Here is a 25,569-nt window from a genome sequence, read left to right as displayed (position 1 = left end):
TAACTTCTATCTAAACATTGGAGAACATTATGGGTACACCTCTAGCTTATTGGACCGCTATCAAACCCGCCCCCTGCCCCCCAAAGACACTCCCTCACATCACCTACCGGTAAGGGCTGGGTTGGGTTTGGGTTTTGTTATGGGGCGGGAAATAGCTCACCAAGATTTTTTTTTGTGGAAGATTGTTCTGACGGCCCTACCAGTTTTCTTTCACTGATCACAAAACCTGTCCTTTCTATTCGCCCTTTTCAAGTATAAAGCATAAATAGACCCCTCCAAATACGGAGTACGCCCAGGGCGGGAGAGTACGACGTGCAATTTTTTCGCGCGAAAAAAAACTGGTTCGACGGACCCTGGAACTGAGAGGGCCCAGTCTCCCCGAACCCCGATCCAAGATGGCGGACAAGTAGTAACAAACTTTGTTCAACGACCTTCAACGTTCAATATGTCCGTTGTTTCGCTTCAACTCGGCCAATGTGGTAATCAGATAGGCGGAGAACTGTTTAATCTGCTAATAGAGGACGCAACAAAGTTAAATCCTCAGTTTATTTCGAAGAATGTAGATCGCAAAGTGAACCAGGAATATGAACAAGAAGTCGTGGAGAGATTCTTCACTCGAGACAAGATGGGGAACACTATAAATGCTCGGGCAGTCATGATTGATATGGAATCTAAAGCGATCTCTCAAACATTACTGGAGGCTAAAAAGTCCGGCAAGTGGACTTATCCAACGGGCCAGCAATTTTGCCAGAAACGCGGTTCAGGAAATAACTGGGCACACGGATTTTTGGAACATGGGCCAAAATCCGCAGACACTGTGCTTGAAATGATACAGAGAGAGGTGGAAAAGTGCGACAGATTTGGCGGATTTTTGGTTTTGCTCAGCTTGGCTGGTGGAACTGGCTCAGGTGTTGGAGCATACGTTACAGGTTGCCTTCGTGATGAGTTCCCACATTCGTTTATATTGAATCAAGTTGTCTGGCCTTATGGAACCGGGGAAGTGATAGTACAAAATTACAATGCTATTTTAACTTTATCTCACCTGTACAAGTGTTCAGACGGTATTATTATCCTAGAGAATGACAAATTACAGAGTATATGCTCCAGGTTAATGAACTTAAAACACATTTCTTTCAAGGATATTAACAGAGTTATTTCGCATAAACTTGCAAGCGTCCTACAGCCGGTGAAGTTGTTTTCTGCTGGGCAGGAGGCTGCTTCCTTCAAAAGGGCAGTGTCTGTCAGTAATCTACTTGGAGATCTGATTGAACAAGTTTGTCCGCATCCTGAATACAAGCTGATGACGTTAAAGAACATTCCACAAATGGCTGAAAATTCCTTAGCTTACAGTACTTTCACGTGGGCAGGGCTATTGAAGCACCTGCGGCAAATGCTAATAGCTGATGCCAGTATGGAGGAAGGTAGGTATTGCGGATGGGTGTGATATTTCAGGGTTGATGGAGGTGGATCTAGAGGAGGTACTGTATTTATTCGTTTAAGCACCCTGGGTGCTTATTAAATTTTTGGACCTTGCTTATTCGAGGTGGGCGCTTATTCAAGGCTGGGTGCTTATTAAGTTTTCACCATTTTCACAGTAAGCTTATCGACAAAATAATAAAAAAACAACAGGAGAAGAAATCAAAGAGAAAACTGTTCGGTGAAAGTTTCTAAATGCTAAGAAAATGGTCTCGGGAGTCTCTTAGTAGTACTTAGTCAATCATCTCCTCTTGTGCACTTCAGTTTTTCTTGGGGTAGGCTGGGGGGTTATTACTTTCCCTACCTTCAGGGTGGGCGCTTATTTGAGGTGGGCGCTTATTTGAGGTTGGGTGTGTAATCGAATAAATATGGTACCCCTCTTGCTTGAAAAATGTAGAGTCCAAGAGCCCAGAAAGTTTTGCCCCTCCCCCTGCACCCCCTTTCTGAAGCAAGAAGGACCCCCTCTATTACTTCCCGCGGGGGCACCCTGTATATTTTTGGGTGGGGGTGTGCCGCTGGGAATTTGAGCCCTTGCCCTATACCAGACATGTTCGCTGATTTTTGCAACCCTATCAGGCATCGTTCCCTACCCTTCCCAGACTTGCATTTTTTAGAACTGTATCACTATCAGTGTTTTAAGGATCGTCAGTGCTACGATGATTATACGTTTAGGAAAGTCTTTCTCTTCTGAGTTTCTATTCTTTTCTGGACTAAATGTCATACAATCCCGCTGCTACCTTTTCTAGACAAACTTTCTTCTAACCCTTCCCAGACTAAACTGCTTGAAACCTACCCTTCACGACACATACCTATACTCTATTGGGGTGCCCCCCTGGGTATTACGGGCCCTTTCTCATACAAGAGATAGCTCATCTTCCCTCTGTCCTCCTTCCTCTCCTTTTCAATTTGCTGCTTTCCCTAAATCTTCCCCCGCAAAGTTATTGCACACTATCCAGGGCAATGCTTGCACTGTAGACTATTTGATGGATAAAAATTCTTTTATTGTGATAAATAAAGATAATTTTCAGCCCCAGTAGTGAAATGAGGGGGATGTATTCCAATCATAGATGTCATGAGCGTGGGACAAAGAAAAAATCTGAGTCCTAGATGGGAATTAAACCCATGACCTACGCACACAGCTTGCAAGAGCTCTGGCTCCACTGAGCCACTTACTAACTACCGGTATGTGGTGACCTAGGCTACTTACTACATGTAGGTTCATAGGTGACGCATTAGATGCAGCACTGCCAAGGATCAGATGATTGTTTTCTCGATACTACGAGCTACAATGCACCTTTCTTGTTTTACCACCACACAGTAACTCTTGACATTGCTGATCCTAGCAGTATGAAAGATGTGCATCACAAAAGCACATAGTAAATGGCCTTGCTCACCAAGAGTCTAAACACCCGCGGGTTAGGGAGGTAAGGTTTGATTCCCGTGGGGACCAATTTTTTCTTTGTCCTTTGCTTGTATCATAATCATTGATACATCTTTTCAATTCTTTTATTGATTGACAGGAATTGACTGGGAAGTGAAGATGCCTGTCCAATCAAACCCAGACGGTGCAGATTTTCATCAAAGACAAGGAGAACTTCCTCGATTAAGAAGTCGATTTAACAAATCCGTAGCTAATCTCTTAATATTACGTGGAGTAGATGTTCATAAGTCAGACCTATCTTCTTTTAATGACCCAAGACTTAATGCAAGCTGGGTCCCACCCAGTTGTGCCACTGCAGTATGGTGCCACCAAAGACCATTCAACCATTATGAAAAGTCTGCCACACTGCTTAGCAACAGCCAAACTCCTGTGGCACCCTTAAACTCTGTGGTCCAGAAAGCTTGGAACATGTTCACCTCACGAGCTTATGTTCACCAGTATTTAAAATATGGAATGACTGAAGATCACTTTGTGGACAGTTTTGCTGCTACTGAACAAGTCATAAGAAACTATTCTTCCTTGTGATTTAGTAAAAACATACCGGTATTTGAAATCGGACAGATTTGTTTTAATTCAGTGTTGATTTAAATGGAATACAATTGCTACAACTGGTAAGAGCCTTGACACATCAGCCACAGACATTAGTTTAGGGTGCGCTCCTTTGGGATAAACTGGATTGGGATCAATGATCCAAGATCGTTCGGATCATGATGCATCAAAGAAGCCAATTTTAATCTTCCTGGGCAAGGATTTGCCAGCTCCTTCATGATCTGAGTGATCAATCATTGATCCCGATCTAGATCATCACAAAGGAATGCACCCTTAGTCTTCTAAGAGGATGAACTGTATGGTGTCCTACCCCCTCCCATCTACCAAAAAATGCCATTGTATGCTATTAAGGGGATGAAGGGTGGGGGCTGAAGCTGAATTTCTCAACCAACCAGAAGTAAAAGCAAAACCAATCAGGACTCACTCACACATTTATTTTTTCCAGCACTTCAGGCCAACAGCATGTAGTTGCTTCAAGTTTTTTTTGATTGACTGGCTTGTGTGTGTTTGTGATTGGCCAAAGTGATTTCTTTGTTTGGTTTTCTGATAATCAAGTTAAAATAGCCCAAACACAGCCCTCAGAAGACTAAGTTCTTTATGTCATTTGGCATAGTCGCAGTAAAATGGCAAGGATGAGATGAGTGTGGAGTGTGACTTTGCTCACTCATAACATAACTTCCAAGTAACTTAGTTTATTTCTCCATCAATGGTTCGTCATTATATTACAAAATTTACATCCTGAGGATAGTTTACTTTCTAGTCTGAGTTGTTCAAAACCAATGAACACTAATCCAGGATTAAAAGTTGATCAAGGGTTTAATATTACTTCTCTTCTTTAAAAGTGTTTTTCGTTGCCAATGCTTAGAAAGTTGACATCAAAACTGGAGGACACAAAATATAAATAGAAGCCTTCAATAAAAAGTTGAAAAGCTGAAAAATAATCAGAATTCAGGCTTATCCTGGATTAGATTAATGGTAGTTGAAACAACCAGCCCAGAACTTTATATAACAAGTTGAAATAACTTAATTTAAGCCTGTGGCTCACTTGTTGATTTAACATGGCCATCTAACAAGAATACATTAATTTGGCCCGACCATACTTATTTGTAATCCTTTAGGAAAACTTTTCGTTGAATAATAAGCATAAATTAACTTAATTCCTCTGGCAAGATTGCTGCAAATATTTTTACTTTTTTCATCCTTATTATTTACATATTTTACACAATGTCAGATCTTGTTTACTCTTAATTCCTCTTGCAAAGTCAAGGTTTTCAGAAGTCACCCACTGAGGAATTAACCATTTACCCCCTTGTCAACATATAAATTCTCTTCACTCTCCCATACATTTCCTGTAGTTCTACTTAGGAGAATTTGGTGATATCAAGGCAGTTTCTTTTTGCAATCACTTTCTTAATTCTCATGTCACCTGTTTTTAATAACATATTGACACTTTGTAGAGAAAAATTTGGTCTTAAAAGCCAAACTTTTAAAAGAAAGTATGGGGCTTAACTGAAAATTTCCAGTAAGGTTGGGGGATTCAAACCAAAACATCTTCTATGGGAGGGGTATGGATATTTTCTGGAACAACAAAATGTCAAAATAATCAAAGGCCACATTTAAAAATGCAGGGATGTAGCTAAGAAGACACTAAGCCGGCTCATCAACAAGCCCAGCTGGCTTTTCTGGCCTTGGCAGCTCTAAAAGTTTTCCAGAGTCTTTGTTTTTATGTGAAATTTCAGCTGGATTTAAGTTCTCTTGCAGCCAGTGAAATTAGCTGGCAGCTGGCCCTTAGCAACATCCCTGAAAACATGATTCAAATCTGTGCTTAACAGACTTAAAAATCTGAAGTCAAAATAAGGTGTTTTATGCCATCAGCCCTTCTGAACATTCTCATCCCCAGAGTCCACTATCCTTCTGGTCTACACCAAGGATCAAGACCTCTGGCGCAGAGTACTCGTTCTATATTTTCAGCCAATTAGAGCCGTCAACTTTGACAATGAGTCCGTAAATCGCAGACTTCTGGTGTTGGAGCCGGCCAGAGGTCTTGATCCCTGGCACAGACCAGAAGGATCATGGACTCTGGGGACGAGAATGCACTTCTGAAGCGCAAAGTAAGGTTTAAGACGGATTCCGCTGAAAGTTCGAGCAATGAGTGCGAAAATTAAGTACCAAAAATCCACTCATTGCACGGCAACGTTTTGTATATTATTTAAAAGATCTCATCGAAATTCATTTGTCTTAGTGACCCCGCAATCAAATTCTAAAGCATTCTCAAGAAAATTAAAGTCAAACCTCGAAAAAATGTATAAAACGCGCGCCATTTTGTTTTGAACTGGCGCAAAACGTCCGCTTTAACTGAAATAAGGACAACTTTAAATCCATTTTTCTCTCGTGGGTGCAGCTTGAGTGCTAAATTTTTGGCAGGTTTTTGTTAGCTGTACTTAAACTGTTGCCATGCTAAGAGGTTTTTTTGGTAACTTTATTTTTGCCTGTATTGCTCGAAAATTGTGCGGAAACCATCTTAATAGCCTGTTAGCTGTCTAAGCAGCACTGAGGCTTTTTCCAATAAAAAAGCAGTACCACTGGTTTACAAAAACAATTAATGTACCCAGTGTAGTAAACAAGTCAAGAAAAGTTACTTGTCCAGGTCACAGTCAACAACAAAGGATAAAAAGACCAGAATTTTGCTGCTCTGCAAAGTTGTAAGATACATTTTATTCCTGGGCAGGCATGGCCTGCAAGGCTTCTTGTGCCTGTCGAACAGCAATTCTGTAACATCCTTTCTTATTCCTCTTGTGCCGTTTCGCAAAGTTAGGCAGAAATAACTGAAGACCATGCACAGGCATAATTGAGCTGGTGTTGGAGCCAAACCAAGATACGTGTGCATCCCTGTCCCAAGGATTGTTGCTTTCTTCATTCCTGATTCCACCGATAGCCAGCACCCTTCCTGGCCACCAAGGATGCCCATGAACTTTGCCCCACACAATGTTGCCGACAGACACAATGTTGACTTTATCAACAGGAGCCACTTGAGGCTGAAGTTTCCAGGTCATTCTTTGGGTATACTTGGTAGATGTACCAGTACTCTTGTGTTTAAAAGGATTTTGTTGTGTTAGAACTATACCTGACATTTCCCTTTTTTCCAGTTGGTTTGAAGCGTCGTCACTCAACATTTTGGAAACAGTATCTGCTTGACTATAATCTGATCCCAACCATCTTTCACCTCATTAGATTTTGTATTAGATTTTTTATGTCCCAGCTTTTCACTCTTCAACAGCTGTGATTGCACAGTAAAAGTATTTGTCTTCCTCTCACTGATTCTTGCTGACCTTTTGATAATTACATTCTCAGGTTTTGACTCCTTTACTTCTATTACTTCCCAATTGTCACTAGAGACACTAGTAGTGTTCTCATTTTCCCCTTCCCTCTCTGATCCTTCCTGAAGTTCACCCTGAGGACTCATATTACACGAATCTCCACTTGCAATGTCATGTTTATCTGAGGCATTTTGAGAATCCCCAGTCAAAGTATTAGAAACACTTACTAGTTCCTTGATTGGATCAGTCATCTCTGAGGTGAATGTTCCATCCTCGATTTCGTCCATTATGATCTTTTGATTCACTTCAACATCTGGCTGCTTCTCATCGTTTTTGACATTTTCATTAGTTGATTCAATTGAATTTGCTTGATTCACCTCAACATCTGACTGTTTCTCTCGATCTTGATTCTGATTGTCTTTATTGTCAGTATTCTTGTTGACATTTCCAACAATCAAAGGCACTAACGAAACCAAGCTTTCACATGAATTTTCGGGATTCATCTCTACATCTGAATGCTTCTCTTGATTCTGATCATCTTTGTTGTCAGTATCGCCTGCATTTCCATCATGATCAGTTGAAGGCTCCACTAAGCTTAAGGATTCTAAGCTTTTACTAGAAGGCAGTCTGTCCATCTCTTCATCTGTAGATGGCGGAACCTTCTTGAGTACCAAGACAGTACCATGTTGTCGCTGTCCAGCACTTGACGCTGTAGCAACTGGGACTACAGGAACGGAACATGGTCTGGTCATGAGAACTTTATAGTGTACTGTTGACGAAACACTCTGTGCCGTTGAATCCTTTGATCCAACAGACCGTGCACTACCGTTGCCTACTTCAGTTTTTTGTGGACTTTTACAATCCACCTTGGTTCGCTTCTTATTAGCGTTTTTCTGGACACCCTTGCTTACAACACTCACAATGTCTGTTTTTCTTTTAGAGGGACTGCTGCCACTGTCTTGATTTGAAGACTTCCTTTTTAAGTTTGTTTCAAATTTAGATTGCTTGACATTCACCTGACTCGACAAACTAATGTTGCGTCTTGACGTTTCCTTGGCTTTAATTAGCAGTCCTTGCTTTCGTTTTTGATCACATGAGGCAGATGGTCTTTTGGTTGAAGTGTTCAATTTCTCCACCATGTTTTCACAACTCTCCTGACCTTCCTTGATTGAATCCGCATCAGTGAGGACTTTTACCCCGCCAAATGAGCTAGGGATCCTTCTACAAGGATAAGATTTGTTGTTTTGTCGTCTGTAAAACAGGCTGGCCTGCCTTGAGGACCATCTCACAGCGTTATTACCAACACCACCTCCTCCAGAATTTTTCTCCTTCATTGATTCAGGACTTGTTTCCTCATGAAGCGATGTTCTTTATTAAATTCAACGAGACATCAAATAAATCAGAAAACAAAATTCAAGTAAAGGAATAACTTATGTATTTTGCTTATAAACCGACCCCATCATGGAATAAAAAATCTCAAGGAAATAATTTTTAACAATTTATCATTTTACATTGACTGTGAAAACAGGTTAACCTACCTCCAAACGACCGCGTTCTTTTCGTCGAAAAGCACTCCCCTGAATATTCTTGACCTGTGTTTAACATAAACAAGAAGGCAATTTTGTAGTACTTGTTCTACTGTCGCGGAAAGAACTGTCCCCGCTTGTAAACAAGCCATTTTTGCAGAAATTTTTATTGATATTTCTGGCTATCCTTTGCCTTCGCACTCATTTCCATTTCTTCTCCTAGCTGGTAGGGAGAAAATGGTCATCAATCACTCGATAGTTAAATACGAAAAATATATTTTGCCATTCTGTACCAAAAATATCGTTAAAAAAATCGCCAATTTTAATTTAAACATAGGTTTGCATTAAATTTTGAGTTTTTATCTCGTATAAAAACTACAACCTAGAATAATACGGATGTACAGGTGTGACTTTGGTGATCGATTCGGTAATTCTCAATACCTACTTCTCACTTAAAGACGGTTCCAAGCGAAAGAAGGATGTTTTCTGGTAGCTACGAAGCGTGTGGCAATATTATCCCAGTTTCGTACGTACAACAAGCTCAGAATGCAAGAAAGAGTCGGGAAAATCAAATTAGAACTTTCCTGGAACACGTAAGTAACGTTGAAATCTCTTGTGCTGGACAAGATGATATGGCGACTCCGACCTGCTGTACACGTATTTCATTCATTGTTCATCTATTTGGAATAGGTCGCATACGTCTCTATTCTTTGGCTTAGTTTATTTTGTAGCTCGAGGTATCAGTGGGAGTAGAAGGAAAGTTTTTTTGTTGTTTTGAAGCAGCTTGTTTTTTTTAAGAAAGCTGACTGAGCTTTCGAAAGGGGGGAGGTGGTACTTAGTGGAATTAGTAGTGGTATAAACTACTTTTGCCACTGATACAACTAGGGGAGCACTGGTCCGTGTCCCCCCGTTGACACATTTGAGACATTGTCTGAGGCTCTGGCACCAAGGAATTTTGTTCATTATATGGAAAGTGCCTTACAAAGGAATTGTGTGTTATTTTACTCTCACCTTGAATCCTTTTCCAGTGAACCATGACTCCCCCCCCCCCCCTCCCGGCCACATGCCCTTTGTGAGCCAGAAGTCACTGTTCCTGGCAGGCCAGGAACAGACAGATACAAAGGGGAATGTGATTTTATGATGCATTTGTTAAGAGATTTATGTCCATATACATTTTAGTGTGTAGTATAATTAACAAATAGATTCCATTTTGCTGTGTGTCTGTTCAGTTATAGATTCACAGATGACGTCAAAATGTGGTATGAACAAAGAAGTGGCCCAGGAGCCGCTAGGTGAGTGGGTCACTGATCTTATCACATTTTGACGTCCTCTGTGATCTATAACTGAACAGACCCACGGCAAAATGGAATCTATTTGTTTTTATATAATAACACAAGACTTCAGTACACTGAGCAACCCTCCAAGTTAAGACCATTTTAGTCGCCATGGCGACTAAAATTTTGGAGCTGGCGACTAAATTGGAACTGAAGTCGCCAGATTGGCGACCTTAATTGAGAAGAAGGATTTAAAGCGTAAGCTTAATTTAGAATCTAAAATTTTTTCACTGGCGACCAAACTTGAGCAGTTGGTGGCCAAATGGCCACTAAGGAAAAAAATAAACTTGGAGGGTTGCTGAGCAATGCTGCTACCGGTGACTGCTAAGTTGTTTTCATTTCACGATAAAGTTTCCGTAACCACGAAGCACTGTTAACCGATTAAATAAACAGAAAAATGGTAAATTGAAAGTCAATGAAAAAACTAACCTTTATTCCGATTTGAAAAGTAATTGTTCAAATCTGTAATCATTAACCTGAGCCTTCAACCGCCATTCATTTGTTTCCCGTGGCGTCGTCCAACTGCACAACCTCGGTCAAACACTTTCATACAGATTTCGATAATTTCTCGAATAATTCACTGTCTTCTTCAAGCTTGTTTAGCCCAGTTAAATGCTTCAAAAGGACTGAATGATGCTTGGCGTATTATTTCTCGCTGTAGATTTGCAATTAAGCTGAACTTTTTTGCTTTGTTGTGGCCCCATGAGTTTGAAAAACTTTGCCAACAACTCTGATTTGGACTATGAACTCTGATCACATGCGCCAGTCACACCACCATGTGATGTCATCTATGTGTCTGTACCCTAATAGATCATAAGTAAGAACCGATCAAAATGCGCGTAGAATTCAGTTTATTATATAATTTGCTGTATATTTGTACAAGTCTTGCAGTATTTTGGTAAAACTGTAGCGTGAGTCAAAATTATACAAACAGCAAGTAAAATGAGCAGTGATACTAGACACTAAAATGTCTAAATTATAAATGGTTTACTATCCAATCTTTTTCTTTTCTGAAAACCTGACTTTCTAATGTTTTTAAATATTTCACGCTGTTGAAAGGAATAAGAGGACAATTTTAATGAAATCTGTTAAACCAGTCTTTTGGAGTAAAAATTCCATGAGACATTTGTACTCACTTTGTGCCTTATTTGTACTCCACAAAGCAGGGTTGGATAATAATTTGGCATACTGGTCTGGCTGTTCTTGCTAGCATTGTCATCAGTCCCTTTTCCCCTGTGTGGGGAATAGGGCAAGAAGTGAACCCTCTTCAATGATCTTTATCATACACAATAGTGGAGACTTTTGAAGGAGGCAGCATGGCCGAGTGGTTAGAGCGCCGGACTTGAAATTTGGAGGTCCCATGTTCAAGTCCCGTTCTGACCACTATCTGGATTTGCTCTCGGTTGCCCAGAGCTCAAATTATCCTCGGTCATGCTTGTAAATAGCCAACTGGTCTGCCTCCTGCCAGTTGGAATTTTTAACCATGTTATGTTTGTTATGTTTATTTAATATATTATATTTGTTTCATATACACGGCCCCACAAGCTTCTAGCTTTAAACACAAACCGTGTATAAATAAAGTTGCTTTACCTTTTACCTTTTACCCTACTTCCAGCTCTTGTAGTTCTCTCCGAACTGTGTGTCTGTGTCTCTTCCTGTTGTTGTTTTGTTCTCTTCTCCTCTTGTGGGAGACGTGAACAGCACAAAATATAGCCTGCAAGCAGGCTCGCCTTTCAGCACGCACAAAAGCGACATGAGAGGGGTGAAGCCGCAACACGGGACCTGTGAATTTCGCTCACGAGTCGTGCATGCCCCGTTATATTCGCTCGGTGCCCCAAGGTGAGCCTGCTCGCAGGCTACACAAAAGATGAAAATATCTCAACCAGCCCTCAGAGAGGTGTTGAGCAAGGTTTCTATAAATCAAATAACGTGTATGGATCAATGTACAGTCATGTCAATTGGCAGAGCTTATTGTGAACACTCCAATTTATTGTCTGAGACTGGTGTAAACTCCGCAACTTTTATTTATCCCTCTCAATATCTTTAATCATTAATTTTAAGCTGCTTCTTTTTTAGAGAAAATGGCCATCAGAGGGTTGGGATGACACCAGTATTGAACTTCTGTTGCAAGAATTTTCTATTATGGACAGTAACAACTTTCCAGGTACATTTACTCTCAATGTTTGTCGTGTAACACATGTAAATGGTTAGTACAACAGTTTAAAAGGATGTTGTTATATTTTAAATTTGATAAGAAAATGGCAATCAGTGCCTATGTTGCTGTGGTGATATCGGGGTTACATTTCTAGTAACAGGATAATTTGTTGATTTCAGGAAATGTTGGTGCAGGGGAAAGAGAAGGAAGAGTAGTTTCATCCCTGGTGTCAAGAAGACATTTCAGGTGAACCAACAACAGAAGTGGGGTGCTATGCCCTTTTGAAATGATTATTTAATGATTGATTTATATTAAAGTGAAATTATTGGCCTATAGGCCCTTTGCACAACCTGTTCACATAGTACAAAATCAGCCATGCTGGGCCGCAAAACACCAGGTGGGACATTCAGAAAAAAGCGACTCACCCCAGTCAAGCTTGATCTTCCTTTGTTTTGTAAAAATCAAAGGAGATCAAACTTCTGGATACGTATTAGATGTGGCATACAGTTAACAATCTTTCAGTAAATGTGAAGGATTCTATTCTTTTCAAATTCACTTGAAGAGAACCCTAGAGATTGAACAAATTGTGAAGTACATGTAGTAGAACTTTGCACTTTCTTTCTTACTGCACTGATCACTTTTGCCTTGTCTCATCACATCAGCACACATGCTCAAGATGACGCCAATCATCAGCGTCCAACTGTAGGCAAACAGTAAATGCTAAATTAACCAACCAGAGCACACTTTCGATATTGTTACTGATTGATGTTGTTTTGTCAGGTTAAGCCATGGTATTGGCAGGTCTGGTGATATAGCAGCTGTTCAGCCTAAGGCTGCTGGCTCATCTTTGTTGATGAAACTCACCAACTGTATGGCTCTAGACGTAATCAAAATGGCAGGTAAGTGCTTAATCGTTAAAATGATAGTTAACACATGTTTATGTCCAATTTCAATTTCACCAATTCATAACCCCCATTAAACTGAGTGAAATTAATAGTGAAAGTGGTAAGGCATCACAGTCTCTCAGCCTAGTGGCTTAGGGCTTAACTCTATGTTCTGAGAAAAAAAACTCAGTGGTATAAATATCGCTTCTCCTTCCCAGGTCATTACAGTTTTGCATTCTTTTAGCAGCAGGCCAACTTGGGCTTAAGAACCTAACCCGAGGTCATGTGAAGAGGCCCTTTAGTGTAAGTATGCTGCCTTGCATAATTTAAAATTGTTTTTTTATTAACAGGTGTAAGGTCTGCAAAAGCATGCCTGGTGTTACCTGTGGCAACGGGAATGAGTATAGTAATGACACTGCTGACATTGAAACAACAGAGGCCAAATGCCAAATATGTGATATGGCCTCGAATTGATCAGAAGTCTTGTTTTAAGTGCATCATTACTGCTGGTAAGTTAGTAAGTCATTACAGTTATAATCAAGTTATTGTTATGAAAAAACCTGGTTATCATATGATGCAGGGTTGGAAATTAGCACTCGCCCACTCACCCAGGCGAGTGTGAAAACGGTCGGGCGAGTACAATTCACGGATTACTTACCCAGTTTGGCGAGTACGATTTTTTCAGAATTTGTTATTCAAAATAGGTGCAACTTTTTACTGGGGGGTAAATAATATTATTTACTTTGTTTTAATGGAGGAGACTGGGCAAGTGAAAACTGATCTGGGGGAGTGCAATTTGCCAGTCACTCGCCCAGATGGCAAGTGCTACGAAATTTTAGTTTCCAACCCTGTGATGTATCATTTATGGGAGGTGCTGTGACCAAATGGTTAGTGCCAGCTGGACTCCTGATCGAGTGGTCCAGGTTCAATCCTTGGCCGGGGTCATTGTGTGGTTTTCTTGGACAAGACACTTTACTCTCATTGTGCTTCACTCTAGACACCCAAGTGTATACATGGGTATGAGCAAACTTTCTCCTGTATTGTGCACTATTTGGAATTCGAGCTGTCTAATTTGAGAAATGTTGGATGTTAAGAGTTCCTTGGGCTGCCAAATAACACTGAAGGCTAAGTCCAAATTACCAGTCAGGCAAAAAATAAAAACGCTCATTTGCCTTTTTCACCAGGATTTGAACCAGTTATTGTAGAGAATGTTGTGGAGGGTGATGAACTACGAACAGATCTTGCAGCTGTGGAGAAGCAAATCAAAGACTTAGGTCCAGAAAATGTGGTCTGTATCCTGACCACAACTAGCTGCTTTGCTCCAAGGATTCCAGACAGGTGTGTTAGATTATTTGTTGTATATTTATTATCTAGCATTATTTTGATAGACAGATGTAAAGAACAAGAACTGTGGGATATCCTGTGTAGTAGTCCTTCTTTCTAAGAACACAAGAGTTGTGGGAAAAGTTGGGAGGTGAGTTGAGCAAAAACAACAATGTGCAGGAGCTGGGGTGAGGAGAATGTTTTCCCTCCCTTCCCTGTTTACACCCCAAGCCTTCACACACCAGACCTCTTATGGTCACACAATGGAAATGACTGTTATATAGGCTAGCCATTAAGAAAAAATATGATTGTAAGGATATTAGCGAACAAAAGCTCCAACAGGCCATGAGGTAATAAAATGATAAAAAATAAATTGGGAATTTGCATTGACATTTCCACTTGATTTGTGATTCCAGTGCAAACACAAACAGTAATCTAAAGCTTTAAGCTTCTGGAAACAAACTGTGTCAAGCATTTGCGTGACTAGCTGTTTCAAAATCGAACACATTTAATGTTTTTGCCATGTAAAACTGAAAATAATGTGGTGTTATGCAACTAACTTGTTAATAAGCAAGTTTTGGTCAACCAATTAATCAAGGTAGCTTTTTATGTGTATTGAAGGTTAGAAGAAGTTGCCAAGCTGTGTAAGGAACAAGGTGTGCCGCACATTGTGAACAATGCTTATGGTGTACAGTTGTCAAAGTGCATGCATCTCATTCAACAGGTACAGTCTCATTCTTATCCCCAGAGACACCTGACATTCTAAGCAGGCAGGGCCTTTGCATGAGAAAACAGTGGCTCTGGGGACACATGATTTGATTGGTTAGATTTTAACAAAGGGAATTTAAATCTAGCCAACCAAATCATGTGTCCCCAGCACCACCTTTTCCTCATACAAAGGCCCTATTGGCTAAGAGGAACAGGCGACTCTGTGGATGGGAACGGTATAGACTAACATGTAAGTGATGCAATTAGTTAATACCAAAAGGGACTATCTAGAGGTTGCCCCACAGCAACCCTCCAGGGTTTTTTTTCATAGTGACCATTTGGCCACCGACTACCAAGTTTAGTTGCCAGTGGAAAATTTTAGTCGCTAAATTAAGCTCATGGTTAATATCCTTCTTCTCAAATTTAGTTGCCAGGCTGGCGACTTCAGTTCCAATTTAGTCGCCAGCTCCAAAATTTTAGTCACCATGGCGACTCACATGGTCTTAACTTGGAGAGTTGCATAGGGTCTTTAGACAGGGATAGAGTTTACTATCAATGACAAGGAGGAAAGACATAGCTTTTAAAATAGCCCTGTTAATGATTAAACTAAGTTAAACAATTTACAAAGGATTGGGGGCGACATTGGGGGCTATTTTTAATGGGTGGAGATATCATAACTTTTAGATTCATTGCTTATGACAAGTAACCTATTAAAAACGGATTGTTCTTGGAGGATCATACCCCTAAAGTGCTAGGCATTCCAGACTGCATAATATGGGACAATCTGGGGTAAGGGATTATTTATGACCTTGGCAGTTAATGTTCATTTTTCTTTTTTTCTCCATTCCCACTAAACTAATAAACTATCTGATCCCCAGACTGCCTTTCAGATATTTAAAATCTGCTCTGATGTTCTTAGGCAGGTTTTCAAAGTTTTTTTTGTTTGCTGTTTTTAGGCAGCACGGATAGGTCGTGTGGATGCTTTTATTCAAAGTACTGATAAGAATTTTATGGTTCCTGTTGGTGGAGCTATTGTAGCAGGATTTGATGAGAACTTTATTGATGCTGTCAGTAAAACGTATCCTGGTAAGTTCAATAGGTGGTTTACTACAACACAGGTTATTTGCATAAAATGATAGTAATTTAGTGTAGCTTAGCTTAGATTTTCAACGCATAAAGTATCTTTCATTAATGACGAAAAAGAACAACACAATGAAACTCATAGACTTGCCTACTTGTCGAGCTTACACGATCTAGGAGCAAACAACTTTGAGAAAGTATACATAGCTTACAAAGCCCCCATTCATCTAATCTACTTAATAGGTAATAAGGGTAGGGCGGGGAAGGTTTTGACAGAAGTGCTCTTTTGCCACAGTATCCGGCTCAAGTTTTCTAACTTAGTTTCTAACTTGTTTGTTTTATCGTCAGGTCGAGCCTCAGCCACTCCATCAATAGACCTGTTCATTACTTTGCTGTCTCTTGGCTCTGCTGGATATCAACAGCTACTGCAACAGAGAAAGGTGCGTTAAGACATGTGTTAAGTGGTATCAGGTCGTTTCGCCTGATGGCCCATTCGCCCGGAGACGTTTCGCCCGATCTCAGAGTCGACTCGCCCGAAGAAAAAGTCAATTCGCCCGGACTAATAAAATCCTGGTTAATCAAGTATGTTTTGTTGGCTTAACCTTTTCTAATCTTTGGTGATGCCAGTAAATCGTTGAGTTCATTTTATCACGTGTTTATTGTAAACAAACACTGTCCATGCTTAGTTCCTTGCCCCGGGTGGGGGATAGGACCGGACATCAATGCTCGCCATCTGTCTCTATTCTTGGCCACAGCTGCTGCTGCAGCCCACGATTTTAGTCCCATCTCAGCACGTTCTCAGCACGTACTTTATGTTTAATAAGTTAAGCCAACAAAACATACTTGATTAACGACTCTCGGTCCGGTGTCCTAGCCGATTTTGACCCCCCTGGATTTGGACCCCCCGGTCCAAATCTGCTAGCCGATATGGACCCCCCGGTCCAAATCCACTAGCCGATATGGACCCCCGGGAGTCCATATTGGCTAGTGAATTTGGACCCCCCTTCGAGAATTTGGACCCCCCATCAGAAGTGATCATACTTTACTTTCGTACTCCCGCAGTCGTAAACGAATAAAGGAGAAAAGATGATTAAATGTCCATACGAATATTTCATGGACATTGAAAAGAGGAAATAGACAACGTACGCCCCGGTGTTTACCAAATACAGCATGCACGCGCATTGTAAAATTTATGTTATTCTCAACGTCCCGAAGCAACGTTTTCCAAATGAAAATCAAGTGTCATTTTTGTTGACCCGAGCCTAAAGTGCAGAACCAAATTTACAATTGCGTTTGCTAGTTTGTTGTCTACGTCTGAAATTATAATAAGACATGTTCGGCTAATAAGTCCCTTACTGTCAAGTTAGTTTATTAGAATAAATGTTCGGTTGAGTGAATTTACAAAAACCTGAAAAGATACAGGACAGTAAGATTACTACTGGACTCTAATTACATTGTTTTCTTTGTGTTTTTACTTTACACAATAGATTTCTTCTAAATAGCTTCCGACTTTTAAAACAGTTTTTCGCTTTGCCGACAAAACAAAGAGCAGTTTTCTCGACTATAGTAATTTTCGGTAATAATTTACAGCCCTGCATAGAACGCAAAATTGCATCGCTATTATATAAAGTTATTTTATTTACTATAATAAAAATGGCAGAATTATAACGAGATATGCATTGTCATTCGAGGGAACGTTGAAAAATATGCTTGCAAATAGAAAAATTTACTGAGTAAGAAGGAGACAAAGCTTAAATAACAATTGTTTAGGGGGGTCCAAATCGGCGAAGGGGGGTCCATATCGGCTAGTAGATTTGGACCGGGGGGTCTATATCGGCTAGCGGATTTGCACCGGGGGGTCCAAATCGGCGGGGGGTCCATATCGGCTGTGACACCGGGTCAATCGACTTTTTCTTCGGGCGAATCGACTCTGAGATCGGGTGAAATGTCTCCAGGCGAATGGGCCATCGGGCGAAACGACCGCAATTCCGTTAAACTTTATACATGTCAGTAACACATCACTCTAACACACACACACACACAGAATTTTGCTTCCACGGCCTGTTAGCCAGAACGTAATAAGTCATTCTCGACCATTCAGTACGTATCGTTTTCGTATTTTGTGAAGCAAAACCTGAACACCGCGTTGTGCCTGTTGTCAATAGCCGTTCAAATTAAAACTACATTGAAAACTACCTTTCAGGGTGATATTAAAGCTACATGACAAAAAAAAGAAAATGAAAAACAAAGCACACGAGGAAATGTTGGCCCACCATAATTTAATTTTCTACATCTTGTTACATTGCAGGAAGTGTATAGTTACTTATCTGAAGGCCTCTCAAAGGTAGCTTCAGCACATGGGGAGCGACTTCTGAGTACCAAAGGCAACCCTATATCACTAGGTAAGGTGCCTTATTACGGCTCCCCTCACAACGGCCCTAACCCTTGCAGTCCCTAGTACAGATGGTCGTTGAAACTGTTAATGAGAATTGCGAGAATTTGGTGATACGCCCAAACGATAACCTTTGTTGATGATCTTTTTTGTTATCATTCCCTGTCTGCTCAACCTCGGCGGTAGCCTGCGAGCAGGCTCTCTATCGGGGGCAACGTGAATATTGAACCAGTCTTCGAGCGCCGAAGGCGCGATCCCGCGAGTGCCGAAGGCGCGAGTCGGCGAGCGAAGCGAGTTGGCGAGCGAAGCGAGCCGCTGGGCGAGCGAAGTGAGCCCGCGACCAAAATTGAGCTGACTTCGCCCACGCACTCGCGCCTTCGGCACTCGCGGGATCGCGCCTTCGGCGCTCGAGGAGTTCAATAATAATATATTCACGTTTCCCCCGAATAGAGAGCCTGCTCGCAGGCTACCTCGGCGGCGAGAGAGAGACCCTGGGAACGAGGTTGCTGTCTGCTAGATATTGTATGAATAATGCAAGGAGAAATCAGAGGTCGATTATTGTCAGGATGAAAGGCTGGGATGATCCTTATTTAGGGCTCCTTTTTTCTGGCCAGCAATAACCAAAACTTATCCCGGCAGAAGAGTTTTACCGACCAGCAAGCATAACTTATGTTTTTATCTGTGTGATTATATTATTCTGTGTAGTCAAGTGTTGCACGGGGTTTGTTGCTAGTGTTCATCTTCCTACACGCATTTTAATGTGGAGGGTAATGTGGTACATAATTATAACAATAGGGAGCTTTAGCAATGACGACGGCGACGCCGAGGACAACGCCTGGTGCAAAATGAATTTATATTTTACTCGAGGATTCCGCAATTATCCAGAGGTATTCAGTGCATTTATTCATTTAGGAACTAACCGAAGCTGAATATGCAAAGAAAGCGTTCATCCCCAAAAATAAATACGGAAATTTAGCTGCCTTTGTTCACGTTCTCCAAAATACGCAGAACTTGGTCATTACACGTTGTTGTTTCACAGAGAACGGCCAAGAAATGTACCAGGATTTAAAACGCACGTGCAGAGTTATTATTTTGCTCGTCAAACCTTTTGTTTGGTGACGTTCTTGTTCACGTTGCCGTCGTGGTTTGCTAAAGCTTCCTAATTACACTGGATGCAGAACTGCAACAGCGCACACAACAAATACTGGAAACTTAGAGCTTTAACTACCCGTAGATTGCTCTTGTTCGTGTTCCTCTGATTCTTTTCTTCTGCATGTATTTTTTTATCAATTTCCATTGGGTTTGAAACCAACCTTGGCCATTTCAAAAACTTCTCATTTATTTGTTTTTCCCATTCAAGCGATCTCACTGGAGAAAGTCACGAAGGGCCTGGAACTTAACTCGGCCGGTGTGACCCAACTCGGTTCCATGCTTTTCACAAGATGCGTTTCCGGGGCAAGGTAAGTCCTTGAAGGTACTCCGCCTGTCCTGACTAATTGCAGTAGGTGATTGACTGTTCCCTGACGCTGTTTTTGTGACATTGGTACCAAAATAACTCAATTGTTTCCTTTCCATTCAGAGTGGTTTCACCCGGAAGCACCAAAGAGATCAACGGTCACGTGTTCACTGGCTGGGGTGCGCATGCCAAAAACTACCGCTGTGCATATCTGACTGCAGCTGCGGGGGTAGGAATGACAAAAGCGGATGTGGACACGTTTTTGAAGAGACTCGACAAGTGCTTGTCGAAATTTACTTCAACATCGATTTCAAGAAGTGTTGGACACGACGACGAACATCAAGAGGAAAATGGCAAAGATAAAGCGTCGGACCTCGAAACTACAGATAATTCAACAGTAAACAGATAATGATGAACTTGGATTAGAGTTTATTTATTTTAAGAAAATTATTATTATAAGGAAACATCCTCATCACCTATTCAGGACATATTGACACTTACAGTGTTAACCAACGCCTTTACCAGAGGGTAAAATTAAGGCATTGTGCGAATGCTTTTACAAGTATGATACTTATTTTTTCGACGGTTCGTCGGCGCTGACCCTTCGGAAGAGAATATGAAAAACTGTGATTTCGTCAAGGGTGCTAGGGCAATTGATTATGCCGCGGGATGAAACTTGATTTGAATATCAGAGTTGTAAGTTGTGAGCAATTTCATTTGGGAGCTATTGCGGAATACCCACAAGTTTTGCCACCTCATTTCGTGTAACGAGATAAGCTGCAGTATGCTGCATTTCTGTCAGCACATTGCAGTGTATTCTGCAGTTTACTCACATTTTCATTTACAGTTCGCTCTGTTCAAGGGGTGGTCAAGAGGAAATCAACCCAGTCTCTCTTTTTTTCTCCAAAAAATATGTACGCCAATTTTTTGTCATTCAGATGAATGTTATTCCAACTCAATAAAAATGTCCTCTTGCCAAAGATTGAATCTTCCTTTTTATGGGTCTAACATGAATAATACAGTGCAATCTGATACGAACTCTCCATAGTAAAGAAACCCTTCATGTTTTTCGATGCCAACCCCCTGCCAGTTAAACTTGTTCCTACGGCTGAAGCAGTGTTATGTGCTCCAACCAAAATCGAAGCAGACAACTTTTTCCCGAACAATCAAGATATAAAGTGCTTTGGTGGCTTGCGCGCATTTTCCCGTGCTTGGCACCGGTTACCAAGGTTACCAATGTGTCAAGTTGAGAAGTCTGCAGGGCTGTCTGTATTCTTAACTCTTTCTTGGTTATTAGTTAGTGTGATGACAACACTGGCTGGCTACTTTTGTCATTGAAAATGCGCTCCTTGAAACAAGTCCTAACTTGGCGAGACAGTACAATAAGTAATGAGAAAAGGCGTCTATTACTTGTTGCAAAACATTTTTAGCTTCGGTCATTTCACCAAGATAGTACTGAAAGGAACATATTTTTGTTCAGTGCTTGAAGGATAAAAGAAAGTCTCCAATTTCATTTTATTTATTAGCGAAATTTTTCGCTAATAGCGTAACCGTCTTCGGCACAATATAAGACCTAAAATCTGTTGATTTACTCTAACAAATTCCAAATTGTTAACGCTTGATCGCACGAAGAGATGTCAGCTGTTTAAATTTAAAAACGGTGGTTAATTTAGCTTATGAGCTAGCTTGAAGTTGATCTATTCATTATGAAAACTAAATTGGCGGGTCCTTGTGCCACACAAATAACTATGTGACGCACATACTCATTACAAATGTTCATTGATACAGAGATTACAACGATAACAAATTGATGTTTTAGAACTGTAAAAACTGAAAAAAGCGTTAATTTCAAGTTATAAGGAAAAGCATTAACATTAGAACGCAAAAGTGAATTAAAAAGCTTTCGGGCGACGGATTTTCTAATTGCGAAAATAAAATTGAGGGTTTTTTATTTGCGTCGCGGGAAGTGAAAACTCACTTGCAGTTAAATATAATGTCAATCTCGTTTCGTTGTCAAGCGAGAGTAAACTCATTTTAGAATAGTCACCAATAGGAAGCTAGCCGCGAAAATAATCTTTTGCTAATAAATGTCTCGTATAAGTGGGCCTCTTACAAAGGACTCTGTCGGCTGTAATATATTTTCTGGTTTCAAACAAACAAGCGAACGTGCTTCACCGGAGTAAAAGGAGACAGGTGCATAAGAAGTGGAATAGAATGAGCAGTTGGAAAAATATGGGATTTATTTTCTAGCTTGCGTGAATGTAAGATTTTGTGGATTGGGGAAGTTATGGAAAATTGAATTATTGCGGCACTATTAAGGTTGCGTGTGTGGATCCCCCACAAAATATTTACCTTTCAAAAATTTGCGGAAACAAACAAAGTCTGGGAAACCTCTCGCGAAGTGCTCTCAGAAGGACAAACTTTACACTGAAACCAAGGCAAAGATTTGAGTTGGAAGATGTCACAGGAAGACAATGATGTGGGCTCAAGCGAAGCCAGAACTGAAAACGATTCTCAGAAATTTCGCTCCCCTTGTTTGGACGCTCACCACGAGGCTTTCATCCTTCGATCAAGTTGGACCGTCGGAAATTTATACGCAGCGAATTTACATTTGGGACAGAGCTATGTTAAACAAGTTAAAGATCTTGAGAAACAAAGAAGAGTCTGGTTGTCAAGGAAAGAGAAGGAACAGGAAACAATGCTAAGGAGATGGGAAGCTCTTGAGAAGCGAGCAAAAAATAGTTACCACTCCGATAGTCTGTCTGAACTCAAGGACAGTGATGTTGGTAAAAGCTCGCTAGGCCCCGGCGCCCGAAAATTTCGACAAAGAGCTACAACAGTCGGAACTTGCTCTCAAGTTGCAAGTTTAGAAAAGTTAGGCACGTTTGGTGGAAGAGAGCATTTTAAAAATCATAGATCAAGATCGCAACCAACTGGTTCTGGGCTTTTTGTTACCGGTCTTACAAAGGAAGAGTCGGTACGCGACCATTTGAGATTTCAAAAACGCGAAAAACTTCCTCGCACTCAAAGCGTGCCAAACGCGAGCTCTATGGACTGCGCTTTTGCTTTAAGTTCGCGGTCAGGCCGGTCTGTGAGGAGAACTGTTTCCGGCCTTCCCTCTGGTATTAAATCTTCGCGATATTTTGCAACGGAGCCTGAGGAAAAGCTAACAGCGAACAGCCATCTTATCCCAAGATGGTTACCATCAAATCTACGTACACAAAATATTCGACAGAAGAGTCTGATTTAGCAGGTTTTGCAATAGTCAGGACTTGTATTTTGTTTTGTTTTGTTAAAACGAAAAACCCGTTAAGTCGTTAACACATTATTCACGGAACGGCGTGAAAGGATTTTATTATAATTTTTTGTTCAAAAATTGGATCATTGATCAACTTCTGACTTTTTTCGTTACAACTATATACTGGAGTAAAAAATAAAATAAAGTAAATCAAAACCTTTTTTCTCATTAAAAATCCATTCAGCTGAGCAGCTGTTTATAGTTTCATATCAAGTATCTTTTCGCGTCTAAATAGAAAATTTGTCAAGCAATGTAAATTTTAGAGTTTTCTCTGTTGGCAGATTGCGCTTGTGAAGTCGAGTATTCGGAAAGGGAAGCGTAACTAAGGTAGCCTGAATTTCCGCCGGGGGATAAGTGTATTAAGTGACCAGAGAAGACGGATGAAAACTAGCCAGCTTAATTAGTATTGGTAATTTAGGATCCGGGTAGCTATAAAACAGCTTTCTCCGAGTTATTTGATGTTTTCAATTAACCAAAATCAGCTGATCATTGCAAGAAAAGAAAACAAACAAGCCATCGACATTTTCCCGTCTTTTTGAATGAGGCTAAAAAGATTAAAATGTTCATAGTGTACTGAGTAACACTTTAAGAAGTTTGAGGCATGTAGGATGTCCTCGGAAGTGTGCAGTCATAATCACGTTTGCAAAATAAGAAAATTACTTTCCATAATGGATTCCCATACAAACACTGACTCAACTTCACACTGTGCGGGGAAAACAGCTGAAGATGACATAACGAAATGAAATGATAGTGCACCGATAATATAATCAAGAAAAATAGAAAAAATTAAGAATACCACATTAACTGTGATCAAATAAAAATGGTTTGTAATTGTTCAGAATTGATTTGATGTATAAGTACCGTGATCTAGGGAATTCGGTCGAGCAGGCTCCCGTTTTTGTTGAACGAATTTTCGCCCCACCCCTCTCTAAGCAAGAGCATGGAGAGGATGCTACATCTCAACCTCATCCATCCCCCTCCCCCTCCCCCTGTTTTGAACAAATCTGGATTCGCCATTGATTTTCCAGTATATCTTGGTTTTTGCTAACTCAACATGAAATTAGTCGGCGTAAACGGGATATATGTACAATATGCATGTGAAACCAACCGTTTCAAGTAGTTCGTATGCAAATTTCTGTGATCAAAGCATAAAATTAAGGAAAGCCAAGGGTACTCTCCTCAGTCGGGGTAACCCCAAAGAAGCCCAGTAAGCCTGAAAAATCTGCCTGAATAAAAGAGCCAATCAGAAATCTCAGCTATCCCACGTGGGAAAGATCAATGTCACTTGAGTTGTGAGTGGAAATCCGCGCGAATAAAGAGCCAATCAGAAATGAGAGTTTTCCCACGTGGGATAGATCAATGTCACTTTGTTTTGTACGGAATAAAAGTGAAAAATAGAATACAACAATGACTTAAGCCACGAGTAAAGAAAAAGAGCGAGCTTAATTCTGGTCTGTTAAATAAAAAGAAAAATTGAAAACTTTCTAAGTTGCAATCAGTTTTTATTGTAGTTAGTGCGAAATGCAAACAAGTGGGGTACAGCGATGGGAAGCCCTTGCAATGCAACGAGCCAATCAGAGAAGAGCATTAACTCGACGGGTTTCAGCTAAAAGCCTGGCGCACTTTTCAAAGTCATTCATTCAGCTTTTGACAAACAAGTGAACCATCTTAGTTTTGAACGCGGATTCTTTAAAAGTATCTTCCTAGTTTGCGTTCTTTTCCAGCTCATTTGCCGTAAAAAAATAATTTAGCAGCATTTACAGATTTGCTATCATGGAGTAAATGTAACAGCGAAGGGAAAGGAGGTAAGATATATCTTGTTTCTTTTCATTTTCAATTTTCTGTTTGCGGTGTTGCTAACTATATAAAACTAAGGTTCGCCGTTGTTTTAAGTGTTTTTTTTATTTTCAACCATTCAAGCAACAATCGATTTTCTATTAACTTAAGTTTCTTTCTTGTTAGCAGGAATCTTTTCAGTGGAAAATGAAGGAATTCAGCCCGAAGAAAGCTCGCTTCCGAGCGAACCACGTGGAATTGAATTGAAACACCGGCCATGTTGGCAACACTCGCGGCGTTACTTCTTCAAGCAATGAAGATATTCTCGCGGTAAGCATTGTTTTATCTGTTTTATTCATCACTAAAAGTTAAAGATAAAAACAGGAGCAGCTTTTTTTAATTTTCACTGTAATTCGTTATTAAAAACTGTATCAAGACTTTGTCGGTCTTTTCATAGATTCAAACAGGAACTTCCACAGCTACTTCACCAAAATCTTTTCTAAGAATTTAAGAAAATAAATGAATTTTCCAACGCGAAACACTCGTGAATTTCAGTCCAGCTTTCTTCAAATTGAAATTCTTTTTAGCACTAATCGCATTTTAAAGGATTACATTTTACGCAACGTTAGCGAAACTCTGCAGTCAAAAATTTGGCGGGAAAAAGTTATCGGGGTATTCCTTTTTGCAAGCAAAAACTCTCATTCTGGGCGAAATTTTCCACTGGAAATCGCTTTAAACATACCAAATTAAACTGATTGTTTTTTGCCTTGTGAAATTCCTTAAATTTTTTGTTCTTACATTTGCAATCGGCGGCTAAAAGTTTACGCTGTTAGTTCAAATTCGGTGCCAAATAA

At 40.4% G+C, this 25,569-nt stretch overlaps 2 protein-coding genes and 1 pseudogene across 3 annotated transcripts; 2 read left to right on the top strand and 1 right to left on the bottom strand.

Moving 5' to 3' along the window:
• Nucleotides 1-399: 399 nt before the first annotated feature.
• LOC144643320 (tubulin delta chain-like) lies at nucleotides 400-4,131 on the top strand. The gene is made up of 2 exons (XM_078502528.1): nucleotides 400-1,421; nucleotides 2,997-4,131. Exons 1-2 carry the CDS (start codon nucleotides 446-448, stop codon nucleotides 3,440-3,442), a joined length of 1,422 nt encoding a protein of 473 aa, XP_078358654.1. The 5' UTR covers nucleotides 400-445; the 3' UTR covers nucleotides 3,443-4,131.
• An 11-nt stretch (nucleotides 4,132-4,142) lies between these two features.
• Nucleotides 4,143-8,529, bottom strand: LOC144643305 (uncharacterized; annotated as a pseudogene). Its single transcript, XR_013568891.1, has 2 exons — nucleotides 8,322-8,529; nucleotides 4,143-8,151 (listed from the first exon to the last, which is right to left on the bottom strand). The product of XR_013568891.1 is annotated as an uncharacterized LOC144643305 (transcript).
• Nucleotides 8,530-8,750: 221 nt separating this feature from the next.
• On the top strand, nucleotides 8,751-20,642 carry LOC144643316 (O-phosphoseryl-tRNA(Sec) selenium transferase-like). The gene is made up of 12 exons (XM_078502521.1): nucleotides 8,751-8,902; nucleotides 11,720-11,807; nucleotides 11,978-12,044; nucleotides 12,579-12,697; nucleotides 13,033-13,191; nucleotides 13,867-14,020; nucleotides 14,627-14,729; nucleotides 15,670-15,799; nucleotides 16,142-16,233; nucleotides 18,102-18,195; nucleotides 19,546-19,645; nucleotides 19,765-20,642. The coding sequence occupies exons 1-12, from the start codon at nucleotides 8,789-8,791 to the stop codon at nucleotides 20,048-20,050; spliced, it is 1,506 nt and encodes a 501-aa protein (XP_078358647.1). The 5' UTR covers nucleotides 8,751-8,788; the 3' UTR covers nucleotides 20,051-20,642.
• The last annotated feature ends 4,927 nt before the right edge of the window (nucleotides 20,643-25,569 follow it).

The sequence above is a fragment of the Oculina patagonica genome, chromosome 2 (assembly GCF_052425735.1).
Source record: "Oculina patagonica isolate OP01 chromosome 2, crgOcupat, whole genome shotgun sequence".
Taxonomy (NCBI): Eukaryota; Metazoa; Cnidaria; class Anthozoa; order Scleractinia; family Oculinidae; genus Oculina; species Oculina patagonica.
Note: the sequence above shows the minus strand (reverse complement) of the source record. Positions and strands in the feature narration are given on the sequence as shown.